At 53.5% G+C, this 24120-nt stretch overlaps 2 protein-coding genes across 2 annotated transcripts in view; both read right to left on the bottom strand.

The window, feature by feature from the left end:
- Positions 1-2574: 2574 nt before the first annotated feature.
- Positions 2575-5866, bottom strand: GPX2 (glutathione peroxidase 2). The gene is made up of 2 exons (XM_034992655.1): positions 5575-5866; positions 2575-3240 (listed from the first exon to the last, which is right to left on the bottom strand). The coding sequence occupies exons 1-2, from the start codon at positions 5794-5796 to the stop codon at positions 2890-2892; spliced, it is 573 nt and encodes a 190-aa protein (XP_034848546.1). The 5' UTR covers positions 5797-5866; the 3' UTR covers positions 2575-2889.
- Positions 5867-8775: 2909 nt separating this feature from the next.
- RAB15 (RAB15, member RAS oncogene family) overlaps positions 8776-24120 on the bottom strand; it is a 22798-nt gene continuing 7453 nt past the window's right edge. The window contains exons 2-7 of the mRNA XM_034992653.1: positions 15155-15215; positions 14272-14332; positions 13737-13814; positions 12986-13075; positions 11773-11838; positions 8776-11599 (exon numbers count right to left, since the gene is read on the bottom strand). Of these exons, the coding sequence (XP_034848544.1) occupies positions 11441-11599; positions 11773-11838; positions 12986-13075; positions 13737-13814; positions 14272-14332; positions 15155-15215 (515 nt within the window). The 3' untranslated portion in view covers positions 8776-11440. The remainder of the gene's footprint in view (positions 11600-11772; positions 11839-12985; positions 13076-13736; positions 13815-14271; positions 14333-15154; positions 15216-24120) is intronic.

Below are 24120 nucleotides of genomic sequence, written 5' to 3'. Positions count from 1 at the left end.
TGGCTCAGTGCTTCTGAAACTAAGGAGGTATAGCATGGGAACATAGTCATAGAAATAATAAATTTCAGTCTGTGTACCTTGGTTCCCTAAAATCATTTACCTCAAGCTTTATTATTTTTTTTTAAAGATTTTATTTATCTGATAGAGACAGTTTTTTTTTTTTTAAGATTTTATTTATTTGACAGAGGGAGACACAGCGAGAGAGGGAACACAAGCGGGGGGAGTGGGAGAGGGAGAAGCAGGCTTTCCGCCAAGCAGAGAGCCCGATGTGGGGCTCGATCCCAGGACCCTGGGACCATGACCTGAGCCGAAGGCAGACGCTTAACCACTGAGCCACCCAGGCGCCCCTATCTGATAGAGACAGTGAGAGAGGGAACACAAGCAGGGGGAGTGGGAGAGGGAGAAGCAGGCTCCCCGCCGAGCAGGGAGCCCAATGTGGGGCTCAGTGCGGGGCTCGATCCCAGGACCCTGGGACCATGACCTGAGCTGAAGGCAGATGCTTGACGACTGAGCCACTCAGGCGCCCCAACCCCAAGCTTTATTTTTTGTTAGAGCCCTCAGAGAAGTGATTGTCTCTGTCCCTCCTCTAAATCGAGTGGCATTATCTCAGCTCTCTGGAAAAGCTTGTTGATGAGACACCTTCCTACTTCCTGAGTGCCCCTAGGGAAGTTTGATTAAAAGATTGAAAGTGGGTGATTATATTAAGCTTTGCCAAGTCTGTTTATGACCATAAGCTGATACTTCTGAGGATGTAAAGGGAGACAAATGAGATGAAGAATAAAGGAAACACTTCTCACTTCTCTTCATTTTAACAACAGCACAACCAAAGATTTAGTAAAAACGAATGTCCTCGTAAAAGAAGTTCCTCCAGTCCTGCCTTCCCTGTTCCCTCCTGAGCCAGACTGGTCAGGTCCCTTCTGAAGCATGTAGCGTTTTCCCTGCCCAAGTGAGGAGCCCTTTTCCTAGCATTATGGCCCTTGTTGACTCTCTGCAAAATCACTTAGACTGTTAATTCCCGATCCTTTGGGAATCTTTAAATAATTCCTTCAACTTGAGCCTCATGGGAAAGACCCAACACATCTACTGGCATATCAGCTCTCAATTGCCTGTGGCATAATGCCAACATCCAGGACAGCTGCTCTCTTACTAGACAAAGCAACAGCCTTTAGCACTATGGAGATGGTGAACAAATCATGCTAGCATCCAGTATGAATTCTGTATTTCATTTCTTCAGAGAAGTGATTTGTCTCTGCAGTTACTGCTCTAACATCAGTGCTTGGTCCTGCCCTCCAAAAACCATACCCCAGCTGTTGGCTTTAAGAGCAGGAATCTTGAAAGGCTTGAGTTTTCAAGAGTCAAGTTAAGGGTAGCCTTAATTTAGCAGAAGGCCCTGCAAAAGGGTGCCAGGGGATTCCCACTGTAATGCTCAGGTTACCCCTTTTGAAATAAAGCACCATGGAAGGCATGGCTTTAGTTGAAGGTCAGACAGTCTATTCCACATTGACTTCTCAGATGATGCAGGTGCTTGGAAAATAGTTATGGGAACACCACAGGAAAGGGATCTCCCCCTCAGCATTGGGGTTCGTAAGCAGTGTGTCCAGTTTGGAGAACTGTCCCTTCAGGGCTTCAGTGAGGAAAGTTAAAATGTTCCAACTAATGGTCAAAAAAGGAAAGGTGAAGTGGGCAGTTTCCAGGAAGAGGTTTGTGAGGCAAAGTGACAGGGCAGTGGCTTCTCAGCAGGTGTCTTTTCCAGAACATGATAGGACCTGGCCTTCGTGGTGTTGGTGCCTTTGGAGTCTGCCTGTACTTGCTGAGGAATCTGGGTCACCGTCCTTACAAAGCCAATTGGCAGAAACCTGTTCTCACAGAAAAGGGCTGTCCTGTTGGCAGGTTATGAATAGTCAGACTGTCTAAAGGGAGGCCCTTTTCCATTCCCACCCTCATGGAAGAAAAAATGAAATCAATCATTCATGCCTACACTGATTTGTCTTGTGCCTGGATCCGTGAATATGTGAGTTTGAGAAAGACAAGGGTAGCATGTGAACTGTGAAAAGGAGGGAGTCGGTCTAGCAAAGGATCAAAAACAAATGTGACTCAGCAAGGTGACCAGGAAAATAAGTACTCTTTGTGTTCCCGGGAACTGCACCCTCCATACCCTTGCTGTCAGTTAAAGTTGACCAAATTTATGTCCCAGCAATAACTCAACGTGCAGCTAGTGCTTGGCTGGCCCAGTACCTGCGGTGATAGTGACATCTTCCTGGTTGGAGTCCTCTAACGAACCTCCCAGGACTCTCCGCTGAAAGGCCCACTGTCTAGTCCTCTCCTTTACCTCACATTACCACCTCTGAGCACCCCCCCCCCCATCCTCCATTCTGGAGGAGCCATCAAGTAATAATACAATTCACACTTCCCGCACCCACAGACCCTAGCCAGAGCCTGCTCTCAACAGTCATTGGGGCGTCCCCCGATCAGAGCCTCCCTCTATCAAGCCTTTGTGTGCTGCCAGCTCTCTGTCCCACCTGTGACTTTGTACCATCCCTCTACCCTCCATCAAGGAAGAAGACACAGAGCTTGGCCGTTTGCCCACCTGCCCTTTATTGGACCCATCTAGCAGGCTGGCTCTAAGCCCTTCACACTTCTCAGACACCGCCCGTACGGTTTAGGAAGGTGCCATCATTCTGTGAAGGCCCAGAGCCACCCAAGTCTTGGAGCTCCAAGTAGAATCACCAACCAGAAGGCTGGGGGAAGGAAGGGAGACAGGGGGACTGGAAGGGCAAGGCTCTTCAGGGGGAAGCTTTGGTCCAGCAGTGTCTCCTGCAGGAGACCCTGACCCTAAGGAAAGATACCAGGGGCGGGATGGAGTAGATCCGCGTGCCGAGCAGCTCGTGTCTATATGGCAACTTTGAGGAGGCGTTTGATGTCAGGCTCAATGTTGATGGTCTGGAAGGTGCGGCTGTAGCGGCGGAAGGGCTCCCCCTCCGGCCCAATAAGGAACTTCTCAAAGTTCCAGGCCACATCCGAGCGGCGCACGGGGCTCCAGATGATGAACTTGGGATCGGTCATGAGGGAAAATGGGTCATCGTAAGGGTAGGGGAGCTTGTCCTTCAGGTAGGCGAAGACAGGATGCTCGTTCTGACCATTCACCTCACACTTTTGGACAAGGGTAAAGGTGGGCTGGAATCCACCCCCAGGGCGGACATACTTGAGACTGTTCAGGATCTCCTCATTCTGACAGTTCTCCTGGGGGAGGAAAAAGACAAAGAGCATGGAAGAGGGAAGGGGGAAATGAAGGATCCACAAAAATCTTTCACCCTCCCTTCCCAGGATCATTCTTTTCTGTGTAGCCTCCACCCTCCCCTGACTCTGTTCTTTCTTTTTCCTTCTTCACCACCTTTGCCTTACTCTTGACTTGGAGATTCCCCACTCACAGTTATTGTTTCATGGTTTGCTAGGCCATTCCTGAAAATTGTTGCAGTTCCTAGCGTGGCTGTTCTTACAGTGAATGATTTAGCACTTTCAACCTGCTGCTTCTCTCTCTAAACTGCCCTGAACAGTTCTTAGGGTATCTGTCTGAAACTTCAAGGAACCTTGAGTTCAGGGCAGTAGAAAGAAAGGAAAAGGCAGCTCAGGTGATGCCACCTAGAACTCTCCCTTCCATTGCCCACACGCACACTCACACATGTCTAGCCACAACCTTCTTTTCCCTCTGCCCTGATTTTGCCTCCGTTGCTTCTAATTACACGGGAGTGTTGAGTATAGCCTCTGTCTCAATTCTGCTCATTTCCTCAAGCTAAGGGTGAAATCGGGGACTAGAGGGATAGGATTTATAGCTTCTTGCTTTCATCTTGCCTTGTCCTAGATCTGAAGTGTAAGTAGGAGGAAACTTTGATGAAGGAAGACCCCATCCAAGGAAGTCTGGCTTTCAGGTGCCACAAAGGCGAAGTAAGTTAGAGACGACAGTCGATGTACTCTAAATGGAATTGCTCAGTGACCAACAGGGATGAATTAAACAGGATAGTGTTTAGGGTTCTGGAACAGGCCAGGGGAAGGAAAGTTAAGTGTGTGATAAAGGTTGTAAATGTGTAGTTATCATTCCTTTTACTTCCAGACTGCTCTCCCAAGACTCCTCACACTCACTCACTGGACTCAGCTGTGAAAGCTTTAGCTCTGAGCCTGTTACCGGTCTTTCCCTGCCCCCTGCCATCCCTGTCCTATCCCCACTTGGCATTCTCCACCCCTGACAACCCCCAAAGGCCCATGGAAACCCTTATTTTCCACCCCTCCCCCTGGGTCTAAGAGTCAGATATCTCCCTGTGGGAGAAAGTTCTTGCCTCTGACCTACTAGAACCAATCAGTACAGTCAGTTCCAGGCCATCATGACATCTTGAGCCCAAAGGTGATCTCTATTAGACTCCTTATCTCTCAATGCAAATGACCGGCTGGCTACCGGTAATGGATTCCCTCCAGCCACTAGCTGGCCTGATGGTGTAAGGGTGGAGGTGCCTCTGGGGTTTCGCCGGTTCTCTCGCCCTCCCTGGCCAAGCCTAGAGACAGACTGACGGTGACAGCAGGGATGGTCTGGGCTTACGTTTGTCACAGCCAATGACACTTCGGCCTTCCTGCTGTCTCTCTGCTAACCAATTCCTTGCCTTCATGCCACTGTGAATTGAACTGAGGGGGTTATAATTAGAGGGTTCACTTGAGGACATTCTGTCTGCTGGTGCTGTTAAAATAATAAGTGAAAATAGAAGAATCCCTAAAAGAACTTGAGGTGTGTGGGCTGAAGATCTAGAACTTGACCCAGTAATCAGAGACAGAGATTTGATCCCCGTATGGGCCACACACACACACACACATACACACACACACCCCAAAAAAGGAAAAAATCAGAGATAGAGGGGTGCATGTGAGGCCCGGAGGAGATCTGAGCATGTTGCAAACCCTGAGCCTTCCACCAAAATCACTCTCCCCTCGGCTGATTTAAAACAAAGTCCTTCAACCTAAATAATACAGTTGCTTTTGCTTTTACTTGCATATTACTTTATATTTTTCAAGTTATTTTTGTGTATCTTACCCTCTGAACCTCACAATTATCCCATGAGATAAGTGGCATTGTCCCCCCATTTACAGATAAGGAAACTAAAACAGAGAAATCAAGGGACTCTTCTGAGGGCACAGAGCCACGGAATAGCAGAACCACGTCTAGCTGGAACTAAGGTCTCCCGGGTCAGTTCCATCCTAGTTTGATTGGTGATCTTCTATTTCCTCCACTCATCCACTCAGCGGTTATTTAACGAGCACTTTCTCCACAGTGGAGAGAAAAGCAGACCCGGTACCAGCCCTCATGGAGCATAATGGGAAGACGGTAGACAACAAAACCCCACCCTTGGTGCTGAAGCCCAGACAGAACCGTACGTCCTTCCTCTTGGTATTCACGTGTACCCAAGACCTAGATTAACAAAACATACCTACAATTCCAGACGCTCTGACACACACAGTCCCTCTCCCCCTCCCCTTAGCCGACCAAAGCTTCGGCAGCCCACCTCCTTGGGTACACTACAAGGCACCCCTCACCTGATGTCCAAATTGGTTGCAAGGGAAGCCGAGAACCACCAGGCGCCTGGGAAAGCGGCATTGCAGCTCGTTGAGCTGGGTGAAGTCCCGGCTGGTCGTGCCTCAGAGCGAGGCCACGTTCTCAATCAGCACGGCCCTGCCTCGGAATGTGTTGAAATCTACCTTCTCCCCGTCCAGGCTGGTGGCACTGAGGTCGTAGAAGGACTTGGCTATGTAAGCCATGGTGAAGGGACACAGCGAGGCCTGCAGAGTGGCAGGAACCCACGTCAGGGTCTGTTATAGGGGTGGGGAGGAAGGAGGAGCCTGGAAGGACAGGAAGGATTTCACAATGGGGCTTTGAGCATCCCCAGGATGACTTAGCAAAAAATGGTCACCCACCTGTAGGTGCTATTTCAACAGGGAGGTGGCTCCTCCTATTTACAGACGCTGAACAAAGCCACCTACCTGCCCCACCCTGCTGGCAACCTGGGAAGGGCCAATTTGATATCTATGTACAAACATGAATAATTCACTACTTTCAGGAAACTAGAGCCCCAAAGGTCAAATGGGGAGGAAAAAAGGGAGGGAGGGATGCAGGATTGACTCGGACCAGCCCCAGCAAGTCGTTCTCACTTGGCACAGACGTGTATTGTCGGCTGAAGGCCAACCTCTGATCTGCGCCACTGAGAGGTCAGGGTCTGCCAAGATCGGAAAGATGAGGAAGAGAATTGGGGGGCATGTCCCCTTAACTAGACCATAACCGAAATATACATATGACTGTGCACATAGTTTTCTTTGGCTGTTGTTTTCCACAAGCACACAATCAAAGGGATCCTTAGGAGGACAGTGTGATTTTTCTAGAAATAATGGCTTTCAGTGGCTCAGCGCGCCCCAGGCTGCAGAGATGAAGTTTGTCGTGATCAGTCTTTCGGTGAGTGATGTTACTTCCGCTGGAGAGGACCTTTGCTCTTGCCCCCAAGGTGCCCTTGCATGGCACCGACTCCAGTACTATGGGTCCTCCACTCTGCCTCCACAGGCTCAGGAGGCTGCCGTCAGTCGGGGCCGGGGTGATGGTGAGGAGTCAGAGCAGGGGAGTAACTCCCAGGGCATGTGCTGCACCTGCCTCCTCTCAGACAAAGGCTCGGTCCCAACGACTTCTCCTGGCAGGCTTGTGCTGCTCATTGCCCACCCCCCGCCCCCCTACAAAGGGAGTGTGCAGGGAGTCAAAGCTGCTATGGTTCTAAACCCAGCCAAGCCGCCCAGGTTTTCAGCACCAGCCATGGACCGTACTGCGGGACAGCTGAGGACCTAAGGGAAGGCCTAGTGCTTCACTTCATTATTCCAAACACCACCAGCTCGATAAATCTGATTTAAAAAAAAAAAATGGCAGGATTTCTCCATCAGGAAGACTGGCAATCGGGCTTGACCTGGCTTGGGGATTTGGGGAGTGTTATTTCAATAACAATGCAACTGTTTATTAGAGAGTGTTTTCACAGGTACGCGTCCATTGGGAACTGTCTTCTAGAACGAAGAATAAGCAAGGCTTGGGAGCAGCTGGTATTGAGAATCTGATTTGCTGAGAAGATGGAGGAACTACTCACCAGGGAGTGCCCAGCTTTTGTGTCTTTTGTGGCCTGTTCCGTGGCTGTTCATAGCATGTGGGAACCCATGTCCCCACTGGCCGCTCCCTCAAAACAAGCTCCCTTACTTGAGGGTGAATAGAATCTTTGGCCATTAAAAGAGGTGGCAGGAAATGCAAATGAAGTGTGTCCCCCGATTGGACTGGGTAGAGTTCCTAGAAACAGCCAATAAATGTCCCTACCAGGCCAATGAGTCAGAAGAACTTGGCCCTGACAGTGGGCTGAACTTCAGCGTGAACTTGCCAGACTCACCTGCATGCCAAGAGCTTCCCCAAGGACTCTCGGGCATCTGGACACTTCTTATTGGCTGCCCTTCTGGGGCCTCTGTCCAGGAAGACCATGGAAGTTCCTGAGCTGGGGGATCAAGTGGGGGTTCCCTCTTCCTCAGGGCCACACCATCCCTTTTCTCTAAGAACTTAGGACCCTCTGTCATGCAGGCTCTCGCCTTTCATGATTGAAAAAACTGATGGGCTCTCTTAAAATACCTCTGTCTCCAACTTGACCTCAAACTAGCCCACTTTCCAGAAGCTTATTACTTTGGACATGAACTAACAGGTATGGGATTCCCACGGCTTTCCATAGGGACAGTTGTTCTGGAAACTGTGCTGGCTTAGTAGGCAAAAAGTCTAGGTAGGTGGTTCTCAACTCTAGCTACAAAGGAGAATTGCTTATGGAGATTTTTTTTTAAAGTACGGACGCTAAAGCTTTTCCCTCCAGAGATTTCAGTTTTGGTGTTTCGGGCCATGACTCTGCCACTGTTACCCGAGGCCCTCAGGCACATTTCCTTACCAGCTGAATTTGTGTAATCACCCTCCTTATCTCGCACAGATAGGAGTGTTAGGATGGAAGAGATAAAGTATTGCAAGTTCTCCATAAACTGTAAAGTTCAGGTTAAGATCTTAGGCTACCATTGCGCCATCTTGTTTGACTCCTTCCTTCTTCATTCTTTTTTTTTTTTAAAACCTATTTTTTTTTTTTTTAAGATTTTATTTATTTATTCATGAGAGACAGAGAGAGAGACAGAGGCAGAGGGAGAAGCAGGCTCCCCGTGGAGCAGGGAGCCCGATGCGGGACTCGATCCCAGGACCCTGGGATCATGACCTGAGCCGAAGGCAGACGCTTAACCGACTGAGCCACCCAGGCGTCCCTCCTTCTTCATTCTATCCTGACTCCCATTTTCTGCCTCTTCCATCAGCTCTGTGCCCCAAAGGATAGTATTTTGCACCCCCAGGCCCCCGAGATTATAGTCTGCCTTGCTTCCCTGGAGTACCCGATCGCGGGGCTAGGACAAACTTCTGAAAGATTTAATCCCTCCTCATGACTTCAGGGAGACCTGTTACTGTTCCATCTCAGATAGAGGAGAACCTTCTTGGCTTTAAAGACTCCCTCAGACACAGGTATTCAGCACCTTCCCAGCGATGCAGGCTTCTTTCTGCACTTGTAGGCCCACCACAGAGCACTGGGGGCTTTGCTGGGGCTCCCCTGCAGGTGGTGTTGGGAAAGGTACAATAAGGAGGATGACGCTTTGCTGCTTCCATTGTCATCCTTCTGCTATTGCTTTATAAGGTTCTGGAGCCTCTTCTCCCAGCACTGCCTCTCCCTCCCTCCTTAACTGGCAAGGTCCCGGTGAGAACTCCTAGGGGCTCATACAGGCAGCCACACCTGTGGTTTGAAATATTTTTTATTTTGTAAACATCTGTGTTTAAAATAGATGAACCCTGCTCACAATTCATATATTGGACCCAAGACACGGTACACGAAGTTAACCCATCACAGGGAGATGGTGGGGGCCTGGGAGCATGTGGAATGCCTGGGGCTGGGCTGAGTCTCAAGACAGCAGGTGCAGAGATGGTGAGGAGTAAACAGGCAGGAGCGTCTGCTCAACAGTCTGGGCCTAAGGCCAGATCCCAGGCCACCTCCCGGACTGGACAAGTTTAGGGGTGCGATGCTGACTCTGATACCTAGTGAGCGTAGTTGACCCTAAAGCTCCAACCCTCCTGCTTCCATACCTCTCCCCAGCGGTGGCCCTGGTGGATGGGCTCATCGGTTCATAAAATCTCCACTCCGCGTTTTCCCTTCCAGAACTCCTAGGTATAGTAAAAATTAGTCCCTCTGTCCTGAGGGGGCTGGGAGAGAAAGACGTGCGCTCTGCCTGACCTTCAGGGAACACTGTGACATGGATCCACAGGTTGGAGCCAGTGCCCAGCAAAACATCTGCTCTCCAAAGCCCCTGGCTGCCGGCACCCCGAGGGCTGGTTACTGTCACCCCACCCCTGGTGTGACGCCGTGTCTTGACACCCGAGGAGTCAGTCCTCAAGGAAGCATCCCAGCCATATCATGACTTCATCCAAAAGAGTCTGCTATCTAAGTTTCTCATCAGCTAACAATTTATAACTATCCCTGCCCTCCTTTTCCTTCCACTATGTTAGCCTATCCCTGGTGCTACATCCTGAGCTACCCTCTCCTACTCTAAGAGTCAGGAGGAAAGGTTTGGTGATTTCTTACCCACCTTTTTTTTTTTTTTTTTTTTTTTTTTGGAGGAATAAGGAAGCAGGGCTCTTAATCCTTCACACGTGTGGGCCCTGGACTTCGGCCCTTCGTCGGTGAATGTTCAGTGCTCGAGTCTTTGTTTTAGCTCCAGCCCGAGCCATGTGATGCCGCTAAAATGTAGCTTAAGAAGGAGCCTCCAACCCTGGGAAGGTGGGGAAGAACCCCACTAGGGCCCGTCACTGACTTGCCCCTTCTTTAAAGCGCCTCCCTCAAGCCACCTTTGGGCCATGTGGGGTTAAAGAAACTTCTTCCTGAACAAAGAGCTCTGGAGGAAGGAGTCCCCTTCCCTCCTCCTGCAGCCACAGTGCAGGTGGCTCCTCTTCAAGGAGCTAGAGGGGCAAGATGAGCGCTTTGTCTAGAAGGCTGAAGAGAACAGCACCAAGCATTTCTACCCGGGGTCTTCCTTCTCTCTCCCCGGGAAGCCCCTGCCCTTCTCCCACAGACTTTGAGTCTCAGGAAAACCTTGAGCACGGAAGGCTGGGTTTAGTGGTTATGTCACCTCTCACGTGCCAGGGGGGTCGTGGGGAAACGCCCTTCTTACACAGAAAGGGAAGTTGCTGCCATATTCCCTTCTGGTCTCCTCTCCCTCGCTTTCACCTGATATACAGGGGCTAGTCCTTCAGGTCCAAACACTCCCCTTTCTGGGGTGTGTGGTTGGCTCGTCAACATCAACATCACTGGCCTCGCCACCCGCCCTCCCCCCCCAGGCTTTCCTTGTCCCTGCAGTGCCCTGAGGCCTTGGTACACATCTTTAAATTCAGGAGCCCAGGTGGGGAGACATTGTATACACACTGCATGGGAGGTAGAGAATGGAGGTGACCTTTATCCCTGCCTCCTCTCGACATTTTTTTTCTTCTCTGAAGCACCTGCTTCTGAGCTCACTTTCCGCAAGAAGCAGGTGGGTAGGCAGCCAAGCAAGGCCAAAGCTGGGAGGGGGGGATTTGCGGGGCAGGCAGGGAAAGTTGGGACAGCCCCAGTCTTGAGGACCACCAGTTTGGTGTTTCCTTCCTACCTTGATGTTCCACTTTCCCTGATCATTGGTGAGGCAGGCCCACGGCACAGGAAGGGGCGGTGGGGTGGGGAAGATAGGAAGAAGCACCCCGTAGGCTTTGGCCCCTTCACAAAGCAGGGTGGGGGGCGGTTCTCCCAGAAGAAGAGTATGGAACATCCCCATGAGCCTGAGTCCATTCCCTTGGACAGGGTTAGGAAGAAAGGAAAGAAAGAAGCTGCCACGGCAGCCACACAGCAGGATGGCGAGGGCAAGAGGTGTGAGGGGCTTTGATACAGAACACACTAGAAGGGGGAAGGGGACAAGAAAGAGAGGTGGGAGGAAGAGAGGAAAAGCAGAGAGACAGGATGCACTGAGAAAGAAGGAGCCCTGGAGTGGCCTCACTCCAGAGGGGGCCACTGTCTGGGCGCCTGGGGCGGTGAGACCGCGCCCGCAGCATACCGGGGGCTCCTGGCGGGCCTGTGGCGGGCAAACAGGCGGGAGGGAGCCCCTCCAGGCTGGAGGGCGGGGGCAGAGGCTGCTCTGAGATGACAGCGGGGCTGCTCTCAGGGCCAGGCAGGGGAGTAGCAGCTACTGGTATTCCACAGGGTCACCCGAGTGAGAGGAGAAGCAGGGCAAAGCCCGGACTCCCTGTCTGCCACAGGCCTCCCGAGGGGAGGGGGATCGGTGGGTGCTCCACGCAGGACCCTCAGCACCAGCAGGCTTTTGAAGAGTTCGCCGGGCCCTCAGGTTTGCCCTCCTCTTCCTCCAGCTCGGCCAATGCCAACTCGGTGCTGGTGCGTGTCCGGAGACCATCCAGCTCCTTCCTGTGGGCCTGCAGCACCAGCTCCGTCAGCCGCGTGAAAGACTGGGAAACCAAGGGCGGCGGGTGAGTGGGGTGCCGCCTCCTCTTCCCCCTGCAGCCCGGTGGCCGCCCCGGGGCAGGCAGGTGCTCGTCCTCTGACCCGCCGCCTCCCCGCTCCGTGCAGCTCCTCGGGACTGGGCCCCGGAGGCAGGGCTGCGGGGCTTCGGGGCTCTCACCTCTTTAATGTTGAGGTTGGTGCAGGCACTTGTTTCATAGAAGTCCATGCCATACTCCTTAGCCAGCTGCAAGAAAAGAACATTCCTGAAAGGGAGTCAGTAAGGGAAGGGAGGTGCCCACAGCACCTGGCACACACTTGTGCCGCAGCCCTCCCAGCCCATGCTGAGCTGTCACTTCTCAGACCAGGCGGGAGCTCCTTCCAAGACACAGGCCAGCCGAGAATGGAGAAGACGCTCCACAAAGCCCCGCCCGCACCCCCAGCCACCTCCCGGTGCACACACATGCATCAGGAGACGAAGATCCCCCCGTCTTGTGCAGGAGGTGGAATTGACAAACCCGGGCTTTGGGGTCAAAGAGACCCAGCCTTAGAGGCCAGTGATGCCACTCAGCAGCCGGACGACCTTGGACAAGTCACTGACTCTAAGCCCGGCGCTGCCATCTGTTAAAGGGGGATGAGGGTGTCTATCAACCAAAGTCACGGAGTGACTGAAAGAGGTCATGCGTCTCAAAGCACTTGCTTAGTGCCTGCCATCCATACAGTGCTTGATAAATACTATTCTAGGAGGGTTTATTCTAGTAGGGTTTGCCTCTACTTTCAGATTTTTCAGTGATCCTGTATTATTTTTGTATACCAAAAAATCCATTTTATTTTAAGCGCTATGGACAGAAAGAGGGAGAAAAAAAAGCTCTCGAGGCCCTCGGAGTGGGTGGATGACTCTCGTCTCCATGGTATCCATCCTTCTGTCCTCTGGGAGGGCTGTGTCCCTCGGCACCACCTTCCTACCCTCTCTGCTCCGTGGCTTCTCCGACCGTGAGCTTTTCCTCCCTACCCCTTCCCAGTATCAGGACAGGGGTGGGGTACCTGTAGACAGCAGCCGTGCCATGATGCTGCTGGGGAAGCCAGCGACTTGGAGCCCTTCCTCCCCACGAACACTGGGATGACCTCTTTAGCAGAGGATAATCCTGCTCTGGGGCCCTTAGAGCTGGGAGAGGGGCTGCCCGAGAGGTCCTTGTTTTAGGATGGGCCCCAAATTACTGTCCCAAAGGACAGAAAGCAAACTCTCAAGGATGGCAACTGGCCCGGAGCCTCGGGGAACTGTGGGAGGTGCAGGGTGCCTCAGCACGGGGACAGAATCCTGGGTCCCAGCTCTCAGGACTGGCCCTGGCCGCAGGAGACGTGAGCAATGGATAAGGCCAGCTTGCTCCACTTACCTGCTGCCCTTGCTCCCTTCCCACCTGCCGCTTCTGCTCTTCATCAGCCTTATTCCCTATAAGGATCTTCTGGACACCTTCTGGTGCATACTGGGGACAGAGGACAGGCAGAACCGCCAGTGAGTGCTGCGTTTCCCCCCCAGCCCCCACCATACAGGCTTCTGGCCTCCACACCAGCACCAAGCTCCAGAGCCTTAGGGACAGAGCAGGCAGACTGGGTGCAGGCACGAGGCTGACCCCAGGGGGCCTGGAGGGCTGTCACGGGGACAGCTTAGGGTGGGAGACACTCTGGCTACTCCCCGTACTTCCTGGGGTTAGATAGCTGGTATCTGAACTGGCAAGGACGTTGCACTTAAGTCCACCCCCTCATTCTACAGATGAAAAACTGGGGACTCCAAGAATTCAGATGGCTTGCCCAAGGCTCCAGAGCCAGGACTAGAACCCCAGTCTCACGATTCCTCCTGCTCCTGAGATTTCAGGAAGGACAATGGTCCCAGGGTAGGTTCTGACCTAACTCATTTCCAAGGAAGAAGCAGCCATGGCGGCCTGGGTGGGCGCAGGGCACGGATGGCGTGGCAGCCTGGGCTTCTTCCCCATGTCTTACTCACCCAGAGGTCTTCATCCAGGGCTGGGAAAGGCAAGGTCTCCTGGGAGTGTTTGCTCACCAACCCCGAGAGCTTCGGCCCTTCCCATCGCCTTCCCCTCTGAGGCACCCTTCCCCCACCCCCAGCGGTGAGGCCGCATCTCCTACCTCATCCACATCACTGACCCACTTCATGATGTGCTGGTAAGAGCGCTCGCTGCTAATGTCGTAGACTAAAAATATTCCCTGAGAGAGAGAGGAGAGAGAGACGGGGGAGGGAGATGCACACAGAGTGCACAGGCATGGGTCCAGAGGCAGGTGTGGTACCTTAAGTGCTGGGTCCCACTCTCCCTTCTCCCTGCTTAGCATAATGAGGATCCCTCGGCACCCGGAAACTTCTCCTTCTCTCTCACACCCCCAAAGCTATTGTGCCCTAGGCCTACCACAGAACTCTCTGAGGTAGGAAGGCACCCAATCTTCTGACTGGGGTCTTTGGCCCAGGGAGGAGGGTGGGGATGAGGCTGGGGGACTTGCCTGTGGTGTGTGCTCAGAGAGTAACTGAGGAGTGTGTGATGGCGACCCTCCCCAGCAGGCACTCCGAGGGCCCTATTCTGGGCGTCGCTGGCACAAATACCTCAAACGCCCAGAGCTGGGAGTGTGGATGGCAGCATCCCACCTCCAGACCCTGAAAATGGTGGCTCACCTGGGCCCGTCGGTAGTACTGCTTTGTGATGGTCTGATATCTCTCCTGCCCCGCCGTGTCCCTGCCGTAGAAAGCCAGGCCATCAGAAGGGCAGGGGCCATGGAGCCAGAGGGGAAGGGGTGAACAGGAGCTGGGAGACCCTGTGCCCTTGCAGGAAAGACTGGGGAGCTACAGGGTGAAAAATCAGGAGCTTTGATCCCCAAAGGGGTCTGAACATACCCGACTCTGCAGGAGAGAGGCCTGATGATCGGGTGCTGACAGGGCTTACGGGGGCCTTGTCAACTCAATCAGTGCCAGGAGCCCCAAACAAAACTGGGCCTTGGGCAACTCTCTTTAGAATTGGGCCACTGTGTTCAGACAGGTTGGACTGCTCCACCTCTCGTCCCTGTGGGGCCTCTGGGGCCTCTCAAGGCAACGCCCATAGCATTCTCCAAACTGGAAGCAGTTCCAAAGGCTGGCGAAGGCCGCGCTTGCAGAAACCTCAGGCCAGAGAGCCACAGCGGCCCCCTGTGGCTACTGGTGGGAAGTGCACCATGCCGTCCTGGGGTTCTCTCCCCAGGGTCCATCCTCTGGGTGCGGTGTAACCCTCCCTCCCATGTACTGTGGCATGGCCCAGGGGCAAAGTTTCCATCCTAAAACAAACCCACACTCGTTAGTTTGCCAATTCCTTCTAATTCCTGCCTTTGGGTGACTTGTGGCCAATCCCATGAAGTTTCCTAAGAAAAAGAGATTAAGGCTCATAGAAGCAGGAGATGGGCTTTGAGACATTTGCTTCTCTTGGTAGAAGAGGTGGCCTGTTATCCCAGATGCAGCCTCGGGATTTTCACACATGGCAGTGGTGGCCGGGGGAGCAGCCCCATGTCTCTCCTCCTCCCCAACTCACCAGATCTGTATCCTCACTTTGATGCCATCTACCTCTATGGTCTTCATCTTAAAATCCACGCCTGGGGAAAGGAAGAGAGCAAGGAGGTTAGGAAGAGTACTGCTGGGACTGAATAGTAAAGGCCCAGGGCACTCGTACTGGAAGGGATTCCCTATGGCTTAATATGGCAGAAAGATGGCATGAGGTAAAGGCCTTCTTGAGCCAAAGATTGACCCTAAGGAAGTATCTGGGGCTTTGAATGGGGCTTCCCTTCCTCCTTGACCTGAGAGTTGCCGGCAGTAAGGGGCAGGGGTGGGAGGGGGAGCGGGTACAGGAGGAGGGCAGAGTGAGTACGGGGGAACCCACTCCATCCACTGCCTCACTCAGCCCCCAAATGTGTCTCCCTCTCCTCAGTGTGAGGTCTTCTATTTACACTTCTGGAGGGAACTGCGAGTATTTATCCCCCCCTGGAACTCTAACCCCTAGGAATAGCAACCTACCTAGTTTGCCTGTTTTGTCTTTTTTTTTTCTTTCTTTCTCTGCCTTATTAATAACCAGGAGGGGATGTGGTGCTGTCATGAATGTGGGGAAGGCGCAGGGACCCTAGCAGAGGCCCACCAAGAAGGCCTGGTGGCTCTGCTGTTGACTAGCCCCCGCTTACTGGAGAAGGCACTGTACTCCTTTATTTAGAAGGAGCATGGGCTTTGAAGCCAGGCCTGACTCCAGCCACTTTGGTCATAGCTATGACTTCAGGCCCGTTGCTTCTCTGAGCCTCCACTTCCTCATCCGCAAAATGGGGACATCACCAATCATTTCAGAGGGTGGATGAGAAGACCAGACGAGATACAGGGCCCAGGACCTGGGAGATACTCAGCTGACTGCAGTTACCACCATAACCTAGTACAGTCCTTGTCCGTTGTGGGTGCTTGTAAGTGACGACCAGCGACTGGAGGACCAGGCAGTGAGGCAGCATGCTGCTGGGGGAGGGAGGGGAGGACAGACAGGCTTCTCAGGCTCATGTGCCCAAGGGCTCAAGGAGCTCAGCTGCCACAAGACCCAGGAAGCATACGGCATTTGGCAAAGCGGCCCAAGGCAGAAACGTATTTGGGGAAACTTGCAGGACGAGTCAGCAGCTGCAGCACGCAGGCTTGAATCAGTGATGACAGAGAGGAGGGGAGACATTTTCATCACCACGCCTCTTCCCAGCTCCAACTGTGCCCGGGCACTGTGCCCGGTGAGGCAGGAGCTCTATCGAGTAGGTTAATTAAGCTTAAGTCTTAGTGTACTCCCTGGAGACAGATCAGGAATGGGCAGCATTAACGCGTTTTCAGGTGGAGAACACGGTCAAGGCAGAGTTCCAGACAGAGACGTAGTCACCAGGCTGCACGGCCCAGCCCCAAAGCCCCCCCGCCCCAGGTACCAGAGTCCCCACCACCCCGCTGTCCCCCTCAGCATTAGTTCTTCACCAATGGGGGTGCTTCTCCCCTTCTCTGGCCTGTCCCCAGGCTTCCACAAATACAGACGGATCCAATTTAGGTTCTTCCCTGTCCCCGTCAGGACCAACCATCATTTAACCAGAGGGGAGAGAAAGATTCTGAACAGGCAACCCAAACTGGACCAGGTTGGTCAGACAGGATTCATTTTCCGCCTGCACAAGCTGATTCATAGCTGTTGAGCTGTACTCTTCCAAATGGGCAATGTCTGGCCGCCATTCTTCCGAGTGTGCTGAGAAAGCGAGGGTGGGGGCAGGGGCGTGCTCACCCCCTCCTCAGACAGACGGTTGTCAAGAATTTGCTTCTCGCCCTCCCTGGCATAGAAGGGAATCAGGAAATTCTTATTCTTTCATGGACAGTGAGAACCAGCAATTTGGTTCATCTTACAATCAACCTAGCTCATTATCATATTAGTCCAGCAGGCCTGGTCCAGGGCAGTGCCTTACAAAGAGGGGTCACAAGGTGGCAGGGAGGGAGACAGAAGGTTCTACCTTCCCTTTATTCCATACACTTCTATGGGAACTTACTATGTGCCCTGCACAGGACTAGGTGCAGAGTGGTGGAAAGGACATAGGATCCCTGATCTTACAGAGCTGAGTGGGAAGGAGACAAAGACCAGCGAGGTAAGATAACTAACCCAAGGTCAGCACAGCAGGTGGCAGAGATTTGAACACAGGCCTGTTTGGTGCCAGAGCCCGGGCTACCCCCAGCACTGCTTCTCAGGGCAATGAGAGCTGTATATTAACGAGACACGGAGACTTATCTATGCTGATTTCTCTGTAGGTCCTGAGGCCCAGCCAGGGAAGAGCTCCCAGCACTAGGGGACTCCACCCGAGGATGTAAGCAGGTGTTAGAAGAGGCAGCTACCCTGGGAGTGAGTGCTGGGCTTGGATTCCTTCTCCTGCTTCCCTCACTTCTTAGCTGTGTGGCCAGGGACTGAGGCTGAGGGATTTGGGCGGCCCAGAGCACCCCCACACCCATCCTCTCACAACTTAGAGGTCTTCCTGACCACCCAGTAAAATCTGTGGAGCTTGGAGAAAATGCTTCCATTTTGGCTATTCATAGGCACTAAGCAAGAAACACAGTAAGGGTGCCTGGGTGGCTCAGTTGGTTAAGCGACTGCCTTCGGCTCAGGTCATGATCCTGGAGACCCGGGATCGAGTCCTGCATCAGGCTCCCTGCTTGGCAGGGAGTCTGCTTCTCCCTCTGACCCTCCCCCCTCTCATGTGCTCTCTCTCAGATAAATAAATAAAAATCTTAAAAAAAAAAAAAAAAAGAAACACAGTAAGTCTGGGCCTTTTGAGGGATTTTCTTTCTCCCACCCACCTTTTTTTTTTTTTAAGATTTTATTTATTTATTTGACAGAGAGAGAGAGAGAGAGAGAAAGAGCACAAGCAGTGGGGGCAGCAGAGGCAGAGGGAGAATCAGACTCCCCATGGAGCAGGGAGCCTGATGCAGGATCCCAGGACCCCAAGATTATGACCTGAGCCGAAGGCAGACGCTTAACCGACTGAGCCACCCAGGTGCCCCCACTTTTCTTTAATAATAAAAAAAAAGATGAACAGTCCAGTGATCTTCTAGTGGACTCTATTCTTTCTACCCTCCCTGGTCCCATAGCCTGGATCTCCCACTGTGTGCACCTACCAATCCACAGCCCACCATGCCCTTGCCCACCTGTGGCCCCTCCATCTGTGTGGCTGTTAGTCTTCTCCTGCTGTTGAGCACTGCAGGGCAGTCAAGATGCTGGCCTGGATGGTCACCCACAGGCTCCTGCTTTCTCACCTCAGTGGGGCCTTTGTAGCTGCTGATACCCCATTTATAAGGGGGTGCCCATTCCTTTCCCCACAGCCACCATCCCCTCGCTGAAGGCTTCAGCCCTCGTGCCCCCCCTCCTCAGTGCCACTCACTCAACAGGACTCCTCCACTCTCCAGGGGTGAGCTGAATGCTGCCTGATGAAGCCGGTCCTGAGGCCCACCTCATTTCCTCAGAGTGAGCCTCTGTTCTCGTCACCTTCCTTGGGGAAGAGACCTCTATCCTTTCCAAGTCTCAGCTCCCAGCCCCTCATCAGCCCCCTCTGGGTGCTCGTCCTAACGGTCTGGCCCCTTTCTGCTGAGGAGGAGAGATACTCTCCCCCCACCTCCCTCCTCTGTGTGTTCTCACTCCGGCTCCTCCAGGGTAGCCCTCCTCAAACGCCAAAGTGCATGCAGACCACTCGGGGACTGTGTTAAGATGCAGCTTCTAGACAGTGGTTCTCAAAGTGTGGTCCCCCGACCTGCAGCATCAACATCAGCCGGGGCTTGTTAGAAATGCAAATTCTTGAGTCCCACCCCAGACAGATGGAATCAGAAACTCTGGGGCCGGGGTCCGGGAATCTGCATTTTAACAAGCTCTCCAGGTGATTCTAATGCATGCTGCAGTTTGAGATGTGGGCTGAAGCTTCCCACCGGAAGTGCCAGCTGAGGTGGCATGGCGCGCTCCCATTCTCCCGGCGTGCTTTGCAGGTGCTCAGCTTTAGAATCCCCTGGGCTGATTTGTTTTTTAAATGCTGCTACCTTGACTGGCCTAGACCCATTGAATCAGAATCTGAGGGCAAGGGCCAGAGACCTCTATTTTTAACAGGGTGGCAGGGGATTTTTAGAAGAAAGTTTGAGCTATAATATAGTGAAAGAGCTATCCGTCAGCCTTGGAATCAGAAAGACCTGGGTCTGAATCCAGATTCTGGCACTTGCTGTGTGACTTTGGGCAACTTTCAACTTCTCTGAGCCTCAGTTTTCTTTCCTGTGGAATGAGAATACCACTGGCCTCCTCGGGGCTGTTGTGGGCTGTGGATTAGGCCATGGATGTGAAGCACCTGCGCACAGTAGGAGGCACTCGTCTCGTTCCTGCCTTCCCTCTGCTGAATAACTGCTTCCCAGCGAGCGGCCGGGCAAACCAACCCAGAGATCAACATCATCAGGGAGTGTGTCAGAAAAGCCACTTTCCAGGTCCACCCAGACTAGTTTGAGAAGCACTGTCTAGCCCATCTCGAGGCAGAACCACACCCAATCTATGATCCTCATAATTACACTTGCCGCGCACCCCTCAGCTAAGGAATCCAGAGGCCTCAGTCCTCGTGCCAGCCCTGTGAAGCAGGGAAGAGTGGTGACAACCATCGGAGGCACAGGGAGGCCGGGCAACTCCCTCCTGCTCCCACACGCAGTGGCTGAGCCAGAACCGGAGGAGGACTGGCCTCCTGACAGCCGCCCGGGTACCGCTCCCTCGACCAGCAGCTGCAGAACCTTACCGCCTTTCCTGTCGCGCCCTGGCATGCCCCATACCTGTTCTGCTCTGATGAGGCATCTAGAAGCGAGGCCCTGGGCACTCGGGGAGCAAGCCCACCATAGGCTGGTTTCAGGGGACCCCTGGCTCCCTGAGACAGGTCAGGATTGCACTCAGCCCGGATGCATCACCCCGCACAGAGCCACATCACTGTCCCCAGGCACAGGGAACACTGTGGTGTGAACAAACAGGCTCACCGCCTCCACACCGCTCCGGCAGACTTTCCTGAAGATGCGGGGAGCCCTGGGGGAGAAAGTCAGGAAGAGGGGGCCCTCTGCCAACCAAGTACCGAAAGCACAGTGAGCCGCTCACCATTTTTCTCAGCACCTCGGATGTGCCAGTCATGGTGTCTCTTCCGGCTGGAACTGCCCAGCCCAAAGCTTCTGCTCAGGGAAGCAGGGCTGGGTAGTGTGTGTTCTGTGGCGAAGCAGCTCCTAACTGGACCAGAGGTGGATATCTGACCACCGGAGGCCGGTCCATCACTGGGCTTGCTGGGGACCCCCAGGGGGACCTGGCCACCATGGGCAAGGGGATCTAGCTAAGCTGATCAAACCAGCTCCCTCCAGACGGTGCTGAGGGCATTGGTGAGCTGGTAACAAGAAGAACATGAGGCAGACGTGCAGAGAAGCAGAGATGCCGAAAGACAGAACACGCTGGCCAGAGTGGGGGCTGGGGGCGCTGGATCCTGGCACAGACCCCACCGTCCAGCTCCTGGGTATCCTCAGAGCACACCTGCCTTCCCTAGTGAAGCCTGAAGGCGCCTTGGGATTGCCTGGAGACGCACAGCCTGTGTCTGCCCAGCTGCACCGAGGCCGGCGGGCAAGGGGTTTCAACTTTGGGGCTGGGAGGAACCCCCCCCCAATTCCCTGCTCGGTGCTGCCTCCTCGTTTTTGTCTTCTAGCCCCAACCAGGTGTAGAGTAGCTAAGGGCCAGAGAGTATATTTTGTAACTGACAATGTTCTTTTGTTCCGGAAAGCTCTGCCTCCGATCCAGCAGAGCGCGGGGCCCAGAGAGCATGAGGAGGGCCGGGCGTCGGCAAGGAAAGCTCCTCAGCTCAGTGCCTCCTGCTAGGACTGTGGACGTGCTGCCCTCCTACGCTGGCGGCCTCCGGCTCTTCCGTGGCTCGGTCCGGACAGCCTCTGCCTCTCCAGCAGCCACCCCCGGAGACCGTGAGGCCACAAGCGGAGCGTGGAGCGCGGTGACGGGGCCGCTGTCCGAGAGCAGGAGGAGGGACAAGCTTGGCCTGTGGGTCCTGGGGGCTGGAGCAGGACAGAGGGACAGGACAGCGGCGACGGCTCACCGGGGCTGGTAACACCGCAGCTCACTTACGGCGCCCTCAGTCTGGCGGTGAGGGGCTGAGAAGCCTGGGAAGAAGGGAACGGGGCACATTCGGGGGGAAAGAACACCCCTTCCCATCACCATGGGCCTCCAGAGAGAGCCCTGGGAAGCATGGAGGACGAGCGGCGTGGGCGGTAAGAACACAAGCGTGTGGTCAGAGTTCGCTTCCGATCCCGCCTTTCCCACGCATGCCCGTGGGGTCTTCTTACCCTCTCTTTGCTGTTTCTTCACCTGTAAAATGGGAATGACAGTCCCAGTTGTGGGAGAAGGTGCAAAGCCCATGACACGGGGCCTGACACACAGAGTTTTATGAAATGTTAGCTGAAGAAGCTGTCAGCTCCCGAGGGGATGAGGAGATCAGGCAGCCCAGGGTCACAGTGCGGGGCAGACAGACAGAGCTCTGGGAAGGAGGAGGAGGGCAGGGAGGTGACACGAGGGGCCAGCGCTCAGCCACAGTGTTCCAACAAAAAGAGATAATGCCACCCACCATGGAGCCCAGATGTCCCCCTTCCCGCAAAGTTCGGGTGTGCCCATCGGCAGGCCAGCACCTAATGGGTCAACATCAGGTGCCAGCTTGCCTGTCTGCCAAGTGCCACATGTTTCAAGTGGAAATAAGGTTCTTTCTGGGTGCCAAATGTTATCACTGTGATCAACCACAGCCCAAAGGACCAGCAGCGAGACTCGAGCCTTTTCATTAGCAATGAGACACCACAACAGGAACAACTTAATACACCTGAAACCCAAGGCAGACACCTGATCCCTGGAGCCGTGCTGGCTCCGGTTACCAAGCCCAAGGCCCAGGAAGGCCCCCCGCCCCTTGCTGGCAGGCAACCAGCATGTGCTGCACATGTGGGGCTCACGTGGGCTGTGGCAGGAGGTCACCTCCAAAGAGGTCACCCTGAGCAACCCCAAAACAAGCTTTGGGGAAAGGCAGACCCTGTGGGGAGGTGCCACCCCAAACAAGGCATCAGAGTGATCCCCATTTCAAAACCCACTTCTCTCGGCAGGAGAGAAAACCCGTAACACCAAGAGACCAATGACACCATCGTCCCCCTAACTGAGGGACAAATGAGGGGAAGAAGGGGGACAAGAACAATACAGAAGGTGAGCTAAGAGACAAATCTCATGAGAAGATTCAAGACAAAGGCTCCCGGCACACCAAAGTCCCTCCTACCATGTAGGTGCGGGGAGAGGGGAGAGCGTCGTTGCCCCAAACCTGCTACTTGCTGTGTTCCTCTTCCTTCTGTCTGGGGACACGGCCTCACTGTCTGCTGGGCTGCATGCTGCCACCTGACCTCCTCCTCTTACCCACTCGCAGACTGACTGTCCCTCACACTGGCCTCGCTCTGGGGAGAAGAGGCACCAGGTTCTCTCAGCAAATGCGTTAGTCAGCATTCGCACCCGCTCGCTCTGGGAGGGGTGGGAGGCAGAAGTAAAAGAGGCAGCCCTGGTGTTTGGCAGACAGAATCCTGATCCTTGAGCTCCAAGGCCGTGTTTTAACCTCCAGGACCCTGAGTCAGTGGCTCTGATTCGGATGCCACCCACAAGAAAGACTGCAGATTTCAGAATGATATTCTAACCCTCCTTTTTTTTTAAGATTCAAACAAAAGCATGCACACACACACTCTCTCTCAATGTGATCAGAGGTGATATGAGGACCAGGACAATTCTAGAGGTTACCACCTGCACATAAAATCTTGAAGGGCCAGTCTTTGGAAACCCAGGGCCCAGAAACCCAGGGGCTATTATCACGGAGAAGGATTTCCCAGTCGAACATGGAGTCCCATGAGGCTGGAAGGAATGCTTGTCCCCACTGCCTGAGCCCTAGATGCTCCCCACTCCAGATCCCCTGGCAGTGGGGTGGTCCTGGAAGTCACTCCAGCAGCCGGGCTGAGCTGATGGGAATTGCCCCAGTGACTCCAAGCGACAGGCAATACTGACCTTAGTCTAAGCGCCGGCCCCCTCATCTCTGCATTCACCAAAGAGTACCCCGCTCATGCTTTCTGGCTGCCTGCTATGTCTGAGCTTCCCCGTAGGACACATATCTGAGCAGAAGAGCTAGACGCTACTGGAAACTGCTTGCGCCTTGCAGAATTCTCTGCCTCTTCTCAGTCCCAAACACAAGGGTAGCATAGTGAGTTTCTCGTTGTCTCTGAGTCCCAAGTCACCAGGACTAGCTGCAGCTGCCCTCGGGAAGAGCAAAAGTCCTCGAGGAAAATGCATGCGTGCATTCATTCATTCATTTATGCATTCATTCAAACACGCTGTTGTTGAATGCCTACGAGGTGCCAGGAACTGAGCTAGGTACTAGAAGGCACAGCCGTGAAGAATACAGAAAGATCCTTGTCTTCAGAGAGCTTCCATTCTAGCAGGGAGGACAGATAATAAGCAAATTAATCAATACTTTCAGAGTGATGTTAAGGGGCAAATGCAGAATAATGGAATAAAGAGTGAGGAGAACCATGTGAAAGCTGCTTTAGATTGGCTGGTCAGCGAAGACCTTTTAAAGTAGGTGACATCTGAGCTGAGACCTGAGTGACAAGAAGGTGCCATCACAAAGATCTGAGAGACAAGGGCCCCAGGCAGGAAAAACAGGAAATATCCCTCAGGCAGGAACATACTTCAGTCAAAATTGAAGTTCCTCAGAAGAGAAAAGGAAGAGGGATCCACATTACTCTTTCCTTTGTTATAAAGGCTGGGGCAAGGGGGAGGCGGGGGTGGGAAGAGAAGCACAGCAAGACTCTTCCCTTCTCTGGGATCTCAGAGGGACCCAGCCTTGTGTGTGTGCACACACATACACACACATACATATATACATACATATACACACATATACA

Source organism: Mirounga leonina, unplaced genomic scaffold (genome assembly GCF_011800145.1).
Source record: "Mirounga leonina isolate KUSES-001 unplaced genomic scaffold, KU_Mleo_1.0 Mir_82, whole genome shotgun sequence".
Taxonomy (NCBI): domain Eukaryota; kingdom Metazoa; phylum Chordata; class Mammalia; order Carnivora; family Phocidae; genus Mirounga; species Mirounga leonina.
The sequence above is the reverse complement of the archived record's forward strand: the minus strand, read 5'-3'. Positions and strand labels throughout refer to the sequence as shown.